Consider the following 12519-nt stretch of genomic DNA (forward strand, 5'->3'; position numbering starts at 1 on the left):
CCTTTTTACAATGCTGTTTGTTTTATCTTATGAGTTAAGATGATGCTGTTAAAGTGCTGCACTCAACACACCAGCAAATTTGGAAAACTCATCAGTAGCCACAGGACTGGAAAAGGTCAGCTTTCATTCCAATCCCAAGGAAAGGCAATGCCAAAGAATGTTCAAGCTACTGCACAATTGCAGTCATCTCACACACTAGCAAAGTAATGCTCAAAATTCTCCAAGCCAGGCTTCAACAGTCTGTGAACTATGACCTTCCAGATGTTCAAGCTGGTTTTAGAAAAGGCGGAGGAACCAGAGATCAAATTGCCAACATCCATCGGATCATCGAAAAAGCAAGAGAGTTCCAGAAAAAAATCTACTTCTGCTTTGTTGACTATGCCAAAGTCTTTGGGTGGATCGCAACAAACTGGAAAATTCTTCAAGAGATGGAAATACCAGACCACCTGACCTGCCTCCTGAGAAATCTGTATGCAGGTCAAGAAGGAACAGTTAGAACCGGACATGGAACAACAGACTGGTTCCAAATTGGGAAATGAGTGTGTCAAGGCTGTATATTGTCACCCTGCTTATTTAATTTATATGCAGAGTACATCATGTGAAATGCTGGACTGGAAGAAACACAAACTGGAATCAAGATTGTCAGGAGAAATATCAATAACCTCAGATATGCAGATGACACTACCCTTATGGCAGAAAGTGAAGAGGAACTAAAGAGGCTCTTGATGAAAGTGAAAGAGGAGAGTGAAAAAGTTGGCTTAAAGCTCAACATTCAGAAAACTTAAGATCATGGCATACAGTCCCATCAGTTCATGGCAAATAGATGGGGAAACAATGGAAACAGTGAGAGACTATTTTTGGGGGTTCGAAAATCACTGTAGATGGTAATTGCAGCCATGAAATTAAAAGACACTTGCTCCTTGGAAGGAAAGTTATGACCAACCTAGACAGTGTATTAAAAAGCAGAGATGTTACTTTGCTGACGAAGGTCCCTCTAGTCAGAGCTGTGGTTTTTCCAGCAGTCATGTATGGGTGTGAGAGTTGGAATGTAAAGAAAGCTGAGTGCTGAAGAATTGATGCTTTTGAACTGTGGTGTTGGAGAAGACTCTTGAGAGTCCCTTGGAGAGCAAGGAGATCCAACCAGCCAATCCTAAAGGAAATCAGTCCTGAATATTCATTGAAAGGACTGATGCTGAAGCTGAAACTTCAGTACTTTGGCAACCTGATGTGAAGAACCGACTCATTGGAAAAGACCCTGATGCTAGGAAAGATTGACGTCAGGAGAAGAAGGGGATGACAGAGGATGAGATGGTTGGCTGACATCACCAACTCAATGGACATGAGTTTGAGCAAGCTCCAGCAGGAAGTTGATGATGGACAAGGAAGCCTGGTATGCTGCAGTCCATGGGGTTGCAAAGAGTTGGACATGACTGAGTGACTGAACTGAAGTGTAAGTCACAGGATATCATTAAACCCCAGTTGGCAGGCCTCTAGAGACTCAATTCCAAGACCCCACTACCTTTCTTATTTAAAGTGCTGCCTGACTAGCTGTGCTTTTGGGAGGTACAGAACACGGGCAGTGCTCAGGCAGATCAGAAGCAAGGTCAGAGGTCTGCTCTCCTGAACAAGAGTTGTTCTGAACCCTGAACAAGACTTCCTCCATTTTAATTTCCCTAACAGGAAGTCCACCACATTAGTTCTTATACTTTCTTGAAAATCAGGATGATTAATTACTAGAACACTGGTGCAGTTGCAGAGATTGTATGAAACAATTAGATGAGCTGGATTGAGAAATAACATTTATTAACTTGAATGTGCCATGTGGTACCCAGCTTGAATAATCTCTACTCTTTCTATAGGCACATGATTGTGGTCTATTTCATGTACTTTACAGGTCACCCATATACAATTCAGTGATCAGGTATGTTGACAGACATGTGCAACCATTAACACAAATCAGTTTTAGAACATTTGGATTACCCCAAAAAGAAATCTTGTACTTACAAGCTGTTATTCCATTACCCCTTCTCCCCAGGCTCTGGCAACCACTAATTTACTGTCTCTCTAGATTTGCGCGTTCTAGACATTTAACATTAATGGAAGCATATAACACATGATTTTCTGTGACTGGATTCTTTTATTGAGCATAATGTTTTCAAGGCTCATCCATGAATATAATGTATATCAGTAGTTCATTTTCTATTGCCACATAATATTCCATTGTAAGGGCTCCCCTGGTAGCTCAGTTGGTAAAGAATCTGCCTGCAACGCAGGAGACCCTGGTTTAATTCCAGGGTCGGGAAGGTCCCCTGGAGAAGGGATAGGCTACCCACTCCAGTATTCTTGGGCTTCCCTGGTGACTCAGATGGTAAAGAATCTGCCTGCAATGTGGGAGACCTGAGTTCAATCCCTGGGTTGGGAAGATCCCCTGGAGGGAGGGCATGGCAACCCACTCCAGTATTCTTGCCTGGAGAGTCTCCACAGACAGAGAAGCCTGGTGGGCTATAGTCCAGGGGTCGCAAAGAGTCAGATACGACTGAGCAACTAAGCACAGCTTTCCAGTGTATGGAACAACATTTTATTTATCCCACCATCTGCTGATGGACATTTGGGTTTCCAATTTTTGGATATTATGAATATTCTTTGAACATTCATGTGCAAGATTTTTGTCATGGACATGTATTTTCATTTCTCTTGTGTCTGTACCTAGGAGTCGAATTGCCATATTCGACTCCTAGGTCGACACATGGTATTTCTATGTTGAGTATTTTGCAGAGCTGCCAAACTGATTTCCAAAACAGCTATACACCGCTTTACTTGCCCACTGGCCTTGCGTGAGGGTTTCATTTTCTCTACATCCTCATTGCACTTGTTGTTAGTCTTAATTTTAGGCATCCTAACGGTTGTGAAATGGTATCTCATTTGGTTTTGATTTGCATTTCCATAATGATTTATTGAGCATCTGTTCATATACTTATTGGCCAATTTTCTTTAGAAAAATGTCTATTGAATCCATAGCCCATATATTTATTATTTAATTTTAAAGACAAATTTGTAGAGTAGTTTGAGGCTCACAGCAAGACTGAGAGGAAGATACAGATTTCTCATGTATATTGTGCTTACACACATGCATCCCATTATCAACATTCCTCACCAGTGTGGTCCTTTTTCTTTTTTCCCTTAAAGCAAGTTATGACCCTACACTAACACATTGCAGCCTCCCAAAGTCTGTAGTTTACTTTAGGGTTCACTCTTATGTGTGCAACGAGAAAAGTGTAACGAAACGTGTCTGTCATTACAGTGTTTTCACTGCCCTAAAAATCCTCTGTGCGCTCCTTGTTCATCCCTCCTCCTACTCCAGCCCCTGGCAACCACTGATCTTTCTGTTGTCTCCATAGTTCTGCCTTTTCCCAAATGTCATGTAGTTGGAATCATAAGGAATCAAAGGTATGTGACCTTTTCAGATTCTTTGCTTATTTTTAAAATCGATAGTTTGGTTGGTTGGTGTTGAGTTATTTAGGAGTTATTTACATATTCTAGATATAAATCCTAGATCAGATACATCATTTTCAAATATTTTCTCCCACTCTGGATTGCCTTTTCACGCTCTTGATAACTGCTGTTCATTGTAGAAAATTTTTAATTTTGATTTAGTCCAGTTTATTTTTTTTTAACCTATGTTTTTGGTGTTGTATCCAAAAAACCATTGCTAAATCTAATGTCATGTAGCTTCCTCTTATGTTTTATTCTAAGTTTTCCACTAAGTCTTTCATCTATTTTCTGTGAATTTTTGTATGTGGTGTAAAGTATGCGGGTCCAGTTTTATTTTTTCACTTGTGACTATCCAGTTTTCCCCAGCACCATTTGTTGAAGAGACTGTCCTTTTCCCTTTGAATGGTTTTGGCACCCTTGTCGAAAATCATTTGAACACATATGTGAGAGTTTACTTCTGGACTCCCTGTGCTCTTCCATTGGTCTGTATGTCTGTCTTTATGTCATTATAGCACTGTCTTGATTACTTTGATCAGCTTGGAGGTAAATTTTGAAAGCTGGAAGTGTAAGATCTCCAATTTTGTTCTTTTTCAGTATTGTTTTGGTGATTTGGAGTCTTGAGATTCCATGTGAATTTTAGGGTGGGATTTTCTGTTTCTGGGCAAAAAAAACATCATTGGGATTTGATAGGGATTGAGTTGAATCTGTGGATTGCTTTGGGTAGTGTTCACATCTCAACAATATTGTCTTCCCATTCATGGTTCCTAGATGTCTTCTCACTCAGTTATGTCTTCTTTAAGTTCTTCCAGCTATATTTTGTAGTTTTAGTGTACACATCTTTCATCTCCATGCTTAAGTTTACGTCAAAGCATTTTATTCTTTGCGATGCCATTGTAAATGGATTGTTTTTCTTAATTTCCTTTTCTGATTGTTCATTTTATTTTTGCCCATTTTTAATTGGATTATCTTTTAATTGTTGTAAAAAGTTCTTTATATATCCTGCATGCGGTTTCTTTCTTTACTAATATGAACTCTTTGCATGAAGCATGAAAACACTTCTCCCAAAATCTTTCCTTTAAAAAGATAGGAAATGTGAAGATATTTTATAAGAATTTACTGACATATTAGACTTCTTAGCAATTTTTCTATTTGTAAAATGTGGTAGTACATTTTATAGAATAATATTTAGTGAAAAGTTATGTTCATGAACACTATAATAGCCTAGAAAATGATATATTAGGCAAGTGAAGTATAACTTAATTGTGTCATACAAATAAAATTATATTTTTTTGAAAAATCTCAAACTTATGCATGGGAAAAATGATTAGAAAGAAACCTGCCAAAATGTTTATGGTGGTCATGGAGTGACCAGGACAATAAGTATTTTGTTTTCTTCTTCCTGTCTGTTTTTGGATGTATATTTAAGGGCTTTTTTTTTTAAACTACAAAAAGTTCTTTTTAAAGGATGGTAAAAATTGTGTGGCCCAGTGGAAAAATGAAACTCATAGGAAAACGTAACATGTAATGACACAATGTCAGTTCCTCCGGGTAGCAGTGTAGTGTCACCCTAGAGGTGAGGGTAGCACTGTGTTTCATCCTGCCTTCTTGTAGAACTAAAGAGCAAGTATTACCACATCCCCTGCCTGAGTGCTGCACACCCCGGTGAAATTAAACATCAAATCTCTAATAGTTTCCTGTAAATCTCTTGCACGCTCATCCACCTGTACTGTCTTAAGTTATATAACTGAACCAATGATACTGGGCTGATTAGTTTCAAATTCCTGAGAGAGCTGTTAGCCACTTAGAGTAAATATGAAGGATGTAGCTTATACTCCGTTGTTGAAAATTGACTTCAGGAGGTCATTTGCTTCATTATAACGCATTCCTTTGTTAGTATTGTATCCCATCAGTCTATATCACTTCAGAAAATTATGTCTTGTTTCTTACAAACATTAAAATTAATTTTTAAAAGATCTAAGTCTGCTGAAGAATTTATTCTTTTTCAACAGGCCTTGGAATAATGTTAAATGAATGTATTGTCTGCTCTCATTATCTAATTTAAATTACTACTTTAAAAGTAACAGCTTTGTTAACTCATATTTAGTGTGACCACATGAATCAATTTGGTAAAACAGATAATTTACTTTAAAAATCAATTACAGAAGTTGTCTGTGTTAATTGGAAATTGGCAACTGTGTAGGCAGTCATCGGTTATCACAATTAGTTGAACTGTAGAGTATTCCATTTATGATGCTTACTTAGTAGTCATTTAGTTTAAACAGAGCTGAAGGACTTGAAAGATTCCTGCAGTCATTGTTTCTATTGTAAACATTCAGTACTAATTAGAAATTTGAAAAAGGGCTATAGTACAATAAAGTTTTAGTTTCATAATAGCTAAAAATAATTTCTCTGCTGTTTTAGGAGTTGGTAATGCTTCTTTTAGAGCACAACGCTGATACTACTGTTGTTAATGGGAATGGACAGACAGCAAAGGAGGTCACTCATGACAAAGAAATCAGAAACATGCTTGAAGGTAAATATTACGGATCTTACTCTGGACAGCATTTATCTTCATTGTAGCCATGGCCCAGGATATAAGTAGAAATGGCTTCTGAGATGCCAAAATAGATGACACTGAGCCTGTGCTCCAAAGATAGTGTAATTTGAGAGTCATCGATTGGAGGTAAAACTGTATGAGAGCTTCCTCAGAGCTTTTGAATTCTTACTTTATATAACATTATGGCAAGTTTTAAAAATTCAGTCTCCAGCATAATTAAAAGTAAAAATTAGCGACATGAGAGAGTACAGCTGAAAGGCTGCAGAAGTGTGATAATGAAGGAATACAGGAGCACAGAAAAGTGTGTGGTTCTGGGGAGTCATGTGATTCTAGCAGAGATCTCTGGCCGCTCTGTTATCCTGAGGGCATCATTGTAACGCAAGGGCCGCAGTAACTTCCTCATGGATCAGCTTCATCGCTGGATGAACTTCAAAGATTTAATTACATATAAGAAGACATAGGAGGGATTTCTCTAAAAATAGTTTAAGACAAAAATATTTCAATGCTTACATCAGGAAGCTTCGTTTATTAGGATTGTTACCCAAATATCTAGGGCTTTGGCTGTAATTATTTTTGGGTAGTACTTCTGTAGGAGAGAAGGGAAGATTTCTTATTTACTCTCTTATGAATAAAGGTATTGAATTTTAAGTTGCAGTTTCACATACATCCTTTGTTTCTTTCCTTTGCAGTTCAGAGGAGGGCACGAAAATGTTTCATTTGAAGGGCACTGACTTATTTATTAGTAGTATTTTTATCTATGTACAAAGCACAGTCTTGCTTTTTATTACTTTCCAGTTGGCCTTGAAACCTAAAATCTCCCTTGTTTCTCTAGTTATAAGATAATGTCTGCTTGCCAGACATCTTTTAGATCAGTATTTCTACTCGCTCTTCCATTTAAAGTGAACCCTTTCATTTTTAATAAAGAAATCAACACATAACATCTTCTATAAGGCTCAGTATTATGTGATTTTGGGGGAGATTGACCATGCTAGATGTGATCCCTGCCTTTAACAAATCATGATCTGATTGGGAGGATGAGGTACTGTCTGTTTGTAATAAGTGTTTGAAATGACTGTTCTGTCATTTTGTTTGTAATAAGATGAGAACCCAGAACTGATGGTCTCCTGATGGGCTGGGATACTGGATTTGCATGACAAGTTGACATTTCATGGGGCTAGTTGTAAAGACATGCTCTAAGTACCCGATCTCACACCCGCACAACCCAGCTGTGTTAAGGGCAAGAGTTTGGTTGACTTGATGAGTTCTGTGATCTATCAGCTACAGTATGATCCTGGCTGGGGAAGTGGAAGCAGAAATTGAGAGATTTTGCTCTGATTCCCTTAGCCACATGTGATATCATTTGTGGATAACATGATAAATGGGTCAGACTACAGGGAGTGCATCCATAACCTACCAAGACCACACACTGGGAGACTAGAAACCCTATCATAGGGTAATGCGTGTAGAGATAAGAAATGTTTCACCTCAGAAGGACAGACTTTAGTAGATATAACAATCATACTCAAGTACTTCAAGGGCTGTTATATTGGAAGATGGATATTCTTATTTGAGGCTGACCAGGGCCAGTGGATAGTCTAGTTAATGGAGTGCCAGGGAGTTTATCTTTGGGTCCAGTCTATTGTAATAGTGGCCTGGGTTGCCTTAAAAGATGTAGTGAGCTTCCCAAACACTTCTAATCCTGGGAGAGGATAGATTACTACTTCTCAGGCACTAGAGAGGACTCCAGTACCTTCTTCATATCATTTGAGTTTTTTTATTTTGAGAAATATCTAACCTATAGGAAGGTTTCAAGAATAGTACAACAAACACTTGTGCATCTGCACTTAGTCACTGGTTATTAACATTTTGCTACATCTGGTTTATATTATTTAATGTTACTTATGTACTTTTAATTTTTTTCCTACACTATAAGGGAGTAATTTACAGACATGATACTTTAGCCCTAAATACTTCAGTATGTATGTCTTAAGAACAAGGATATTTCCTTATATAATGATCAACTTCATGAGATTTAACATCAATATCATAATATTACTGTTGTAGAGTGCCCCTCTGGAGAAGGCAATGGCAACCCACTCCAGTACTCTTGCCTAGAAAATCCCATGGACGGAGGAGCCTGGTAGGCTGCAGTCCATGGGGTCGCTAAGAGTCGGATACGACTGAGCATCTTCACTTTCACTTTTCACTTTCATGCATTGGAGAAGAAAATGGCAAACCACTCCAGTGTTCTTGCCTGCAGAATCCCAGGGACGGGGGAGCCTCGTGGGCTGCCGTCTATGGGGTCGCACAGAGTCGGACACGACTGAAGTGACTAAGCAAGCAAGCAAGAATGCCCCTCAATTTGGGCTTTTCTCTTCTCATATTATTAGATTCAGGCTATCTGTTCTTGGCTTAGGTTGTAGTTGGCATAGGGTGAGGTTGTATGCTTTATACCAATGCTTCGTTTTAGGTACTTGATGTCATTTTGTTCTACTATTGGTGAAATTATCTCTGATCACTAGTAGTCCACTTTACAGGTACTTACTACATAGTCCCACTTTTGTAATTAATAAATAATCCTTGGGGAGAAAAATTGAGACCATGGTAAATATCCTGATTACCGACAAACTTCAAATCAGTGATTTTAGTGTTCATTGATAATTCTTGCCTGAATCACTCATTGCTATAGAAATTGCAAAATGGTGATTTTTGTTGTTAATGAAGTATATTTGCTAGTTTCTCACCTGCATTTCAGGTGTACTGCTATTTAACTTACCCTGGGCATGTATGTGAGTGTCTTCTCAGGATAGAGTTAGGCTTCATGATCTTTGTGGTCTTCCCTAACTCTGAATTCTGATTGAAAAGAGCTAGTTTACAGTCATATAACATTTAAAATTTAAAGGACAAATTATTTGGGGGGGTAGAGTATTGGCTTTAAAAACATTTTTGAGGTATAAAATATATAGATAAAAGTACACGTTAATAATGTATGGCTTGCTGTTTTCACAAGGGAACATATCCATGTAAACAGCACCCACATCAAGGAATAGAATATTACTGGCACTCTAGAAACTTTAAGTCCCTTAAACTAGAGTACTTGTTTTTATTGACTAGACCAACAGTCTTTTTTTCAGTGTCCAGAATGAATATAGGACAGGAACATAAGCAGAGTTTTCACCTCTAGATCCTGTTTGCCTTCATTTATGAGCCTAGACAATCTAGAGAGAAATCGTAGGGAAACATAATGACCCTTCCTTAAGGTTTGGAATGATCATTATTAAGCATTGTTTGATTATTCAGAGACTATTTATTGGCTAAACATGCACTGTGCCAAATACTGTCATAAGTGCCTAGGATACAAAGAAGAGTAAGAACAGGTACTTGACTTCAGGCATGACTGTGGGGACAAAGAGCAGCTCTGGGAAATACATGCAGTAGCAGAGGTATGTAGGGAAGGCTAGGGACTGTCCTCAAAAGCTCACAGACCGGTGGCCGTAGAACCAGTGAGAGGAAAGACTGAAGAGCATCAATTCCAGTGAAAGAAGGCAGTACTGGGAGCCTGTGTGGAGGCTTGGCAGCCTTCTTCCAAGATGGAAAGGGAGGGGATCTGGGTGTGGAAATAAATATGTAAGAATAGCAGATGCTGGTATATAGTAATGTTAGTTCTTTAGACAGAGCTAAACTGGTTCCAGCTATTCTGGCATTCAAGCTTTGTGTTTCCTGTAGTTCAAATGCACGGGCATGCATAGTGTCTTGAACAACTGTTAGTGCATAGTAATTACTAACTATTAATAAATGTTCGTTATTTCTCAGGAAGACCTGGGAAAATTTTATACCTCCCCTGCAGCCTTTGCACAGGACCTTATACACATATTTTAAGGGGGATTATTGCTAACCTTTCTATGAAATTGCTTCTTTTCTGCAAGCCAAAACAGAACTCAGATATAGTAGAAATGAGACCTTATTACATATTCTACTGTCTTAAATCAGATTGCTGTCATTCCCTGCAATTGTGAGCAGCACAGAGTAACGGTAAGAGCAGGTACTCTGAAACCCACCTGCCCAAGTTCAAATCCCAGCTCCTCCATGTCCTGACTGTGACTTAGGTTAAGTTTCTGCCTCAGTTTCTTCACCTATAAAATTGGGAAAATAGTAATGCTTCAAAGAGTAGCTATACAGATTTAGTGAGTTAATATTTTTTAAGTGTTTTGAAAGGTATTTGGCATTTGTTAAGGACATAAAATATTCTTATAAAAATCCGGACTTTATCTATAAGCCTAAATATATTTATATGGTTTGTATGTCTTAGTGGACATGAGTATGAGCAAACTCCAGGAGACAGTGAAGGACAGGGAAGCCTGGCTTGGTGCAGTCCATGGGGTTGCAAAGAGTTAGACACGACTTGGTGACTAAACAACAACAACAATAATGTCTTCCTATTAACACTATTTCTTATTGTTACTTTTCACATTCTAAAGTTCTGGAAGATATGAGTGCCTCTCCCCACTTAATCTGTCTTTCCAAGGCACATAAATAATAATATTTCAGCATAAAAAAATAATTGATAATTATCTGTGATGGGTATTGTAGTGAGTAACATACTTAAAGACCTCTAAATTGAAAACATAAATTCATCTGAACGTGAGGGAAGTCCAGCTCTGTAATCTGAATCTGAGGCAGTGAGAATAATAATGAAGTCTCACAGCATTTGAATCACAATTCAAAACATTGTGACTTCTCTCACCACGATCCCTTTATTCTTTACGCATCTCTGTGATAAATGTGCTAATAGGATCCAGCCTAGAAGTAGAGTAATATGTACTTCTCCTTTTGCAGCTGTAGAAAGGACTCAACAAAGAAAGCTTGAAGAATTACTTTTAGCAGCAGCAAGAGAAGGCAGAACAGCAGAACTTACAGCTCTGGTAAAAAAAAACAAAACAATAATAAATGTGTTATTTCTTTACGCTGTGGGAAATTTTCGATCTAATGTTGAGTTCATAACGTAGTCAAACTGTGGGACCAAAATACTCGAGATCAGAGTGATCAGAGTAATAGAGTGGAAGTCTTTAAATATCTAAAAACACAGTCTGGTGATACTTTTAAGCAGGATTCATTTTACATGATGGTGTTTTTCTCTGATTTACTTCCACACTTTCTACTGAAAACCTAATGGTTAAGAATCTGGTTTTTCAAGGTAAACATTTAATGTTAGGATAGTTTTCTTTTTTTAAATGATTAAGCCAATTTAAAATTGACATGTAATGTATAGAATCCTATAAAGGAATATCTTTCTCTAATTTTGATGAGTAATTACTTCTGAAAGGTGTGCTGTACTTCCAGAAATTAACATACAGACAAGGGACATTAGTTTTGAAATATTTATATCATGTTAGAACAGGCGGAAAACTTTACCAATTTTATTTTTTTCTCCTTAGGAGACCTACTTTCCAGTTTCCATTTCCTGAAAATAGTCTCATTAAACAAAAAACTCTGAATGTGTTCTAAATTCAAGACTGAAGCACCGCTGTTTGCCTTAAAGTTATTTCAGCTTGCTTGAAAAGGCTTCTCTGGTTTCCAAGTATGGGGCCTAAAATGTTTCTTATAAACGTTCTGAAATGGAGACTGTAAAGAATTGTTTTTAAAGGAGTCAAACAGGAACAACAAATTCAGTAGCCCTTTAACATTTACACACTTAACGTTTATGGCTTTAACTCTTGTGAATGGCTGTCTCTGGTAGACCAGTTTGTAATCTGTTGTCGCAAGTGTGAATTGCAAGACTGGTGGGAGCGAGCGGATCTTCGTGGAATCCCAGTGCCCCGGCTTGGAGTGTGGTGTCTGTGGTCAGGGAAGTGTGGGACCTGAGCCCCCATGGCAGCTTGAGGGGAGCGTGCAGGGTGATGTGGATTCACTGCTTTTCCGAGCAGGAAGCCACTGACAGTCGAGATGCTAGGGAGCCCAGCTGTGCCCAGGCTCAGGAGTGGGAGAGTCCACCTGAACTATTGGCTATGTGGTTTTATGGGAGAAAGTCTGTCTTCGGCATATAATTCACATTGCATCTCTTCAATTGTTAGCTCAACCGGCCGAATCCTCCTGATGTTAACTGTTCGGATCAGTTAGGCAACACACCCTTGCACTGTGCTGCTTACCGGGCCCATAAGCAATGCGCCTTAAAGCTTCTGAAAAGCGGAGCAGACCCTAATCTGAAGAACAAGAATGGTAAGCACGTCGGTGATAGCCATTGATGGTCATTTTGAAGTTATAAAAAAAGTGTTTTGTTTTAGTACCCAGCGTGTGTTAAACTGTTTAATTTTGAAGTCAAGGCATTTATACAAAAGAAAAAATTTATTGATTTACTTCCCAGTTAAGACCTAAATGTTTAATAATGCCTATTTCACCTGAGGCACTAAAGATGGCTTAAAATCTGATTCCTACTCTCAAGGGGAGGAAACGTTCCGTTCAGTCGCTCAGTT

At 38.3% G+C, this 12519-nt stretch overlaps 1 protein-coding gene across 5 annotated transcripts in view; it reads left to right on the plus strand.

Moving 5' to 3' along the window:
• OSBPL1A (oxysterol binding protein like 1A) overlaps positions 1-12519 on the plus strand; it is a 230388-nt gene that overhangs the window by 37702 nt on the left and 180167 nt on the right. For all 5 annotated transcript variants that reach the window (XM_010818787.4, XM_024984539.2, XM_010818786.4 and 2 more), the window contains 3 exons: positions 5914-6025; positions 10886-10971; positions 12121-12265. In XM_010818787.4, the coding sequence (XP_010817089.1) occupies positions 5914-6025; positions 10886-10971; positions 12121-12265 (343 nt within the window). The remainder of the gene's footprint in view (positions 1-5913; positions 6026-10885; positions 10972-12120; positions 12266-12519) is intronic.

This window comes from Bos taurus, chromosome 24 (assembly GCF_002263795.3).
Source record: "Bos taurus isolate L1 Dominette 01449 registration number 42190680 breed Hereford chromosome 24, ARS-UCD2.0, whole genome shotgun sequence".
Classification (NCBI taxonomy): Eukaryota; Metazoa; Chordata; class Mammalia; order Artiodactyla; family Bovidae; genus Bos; species Bos taurus.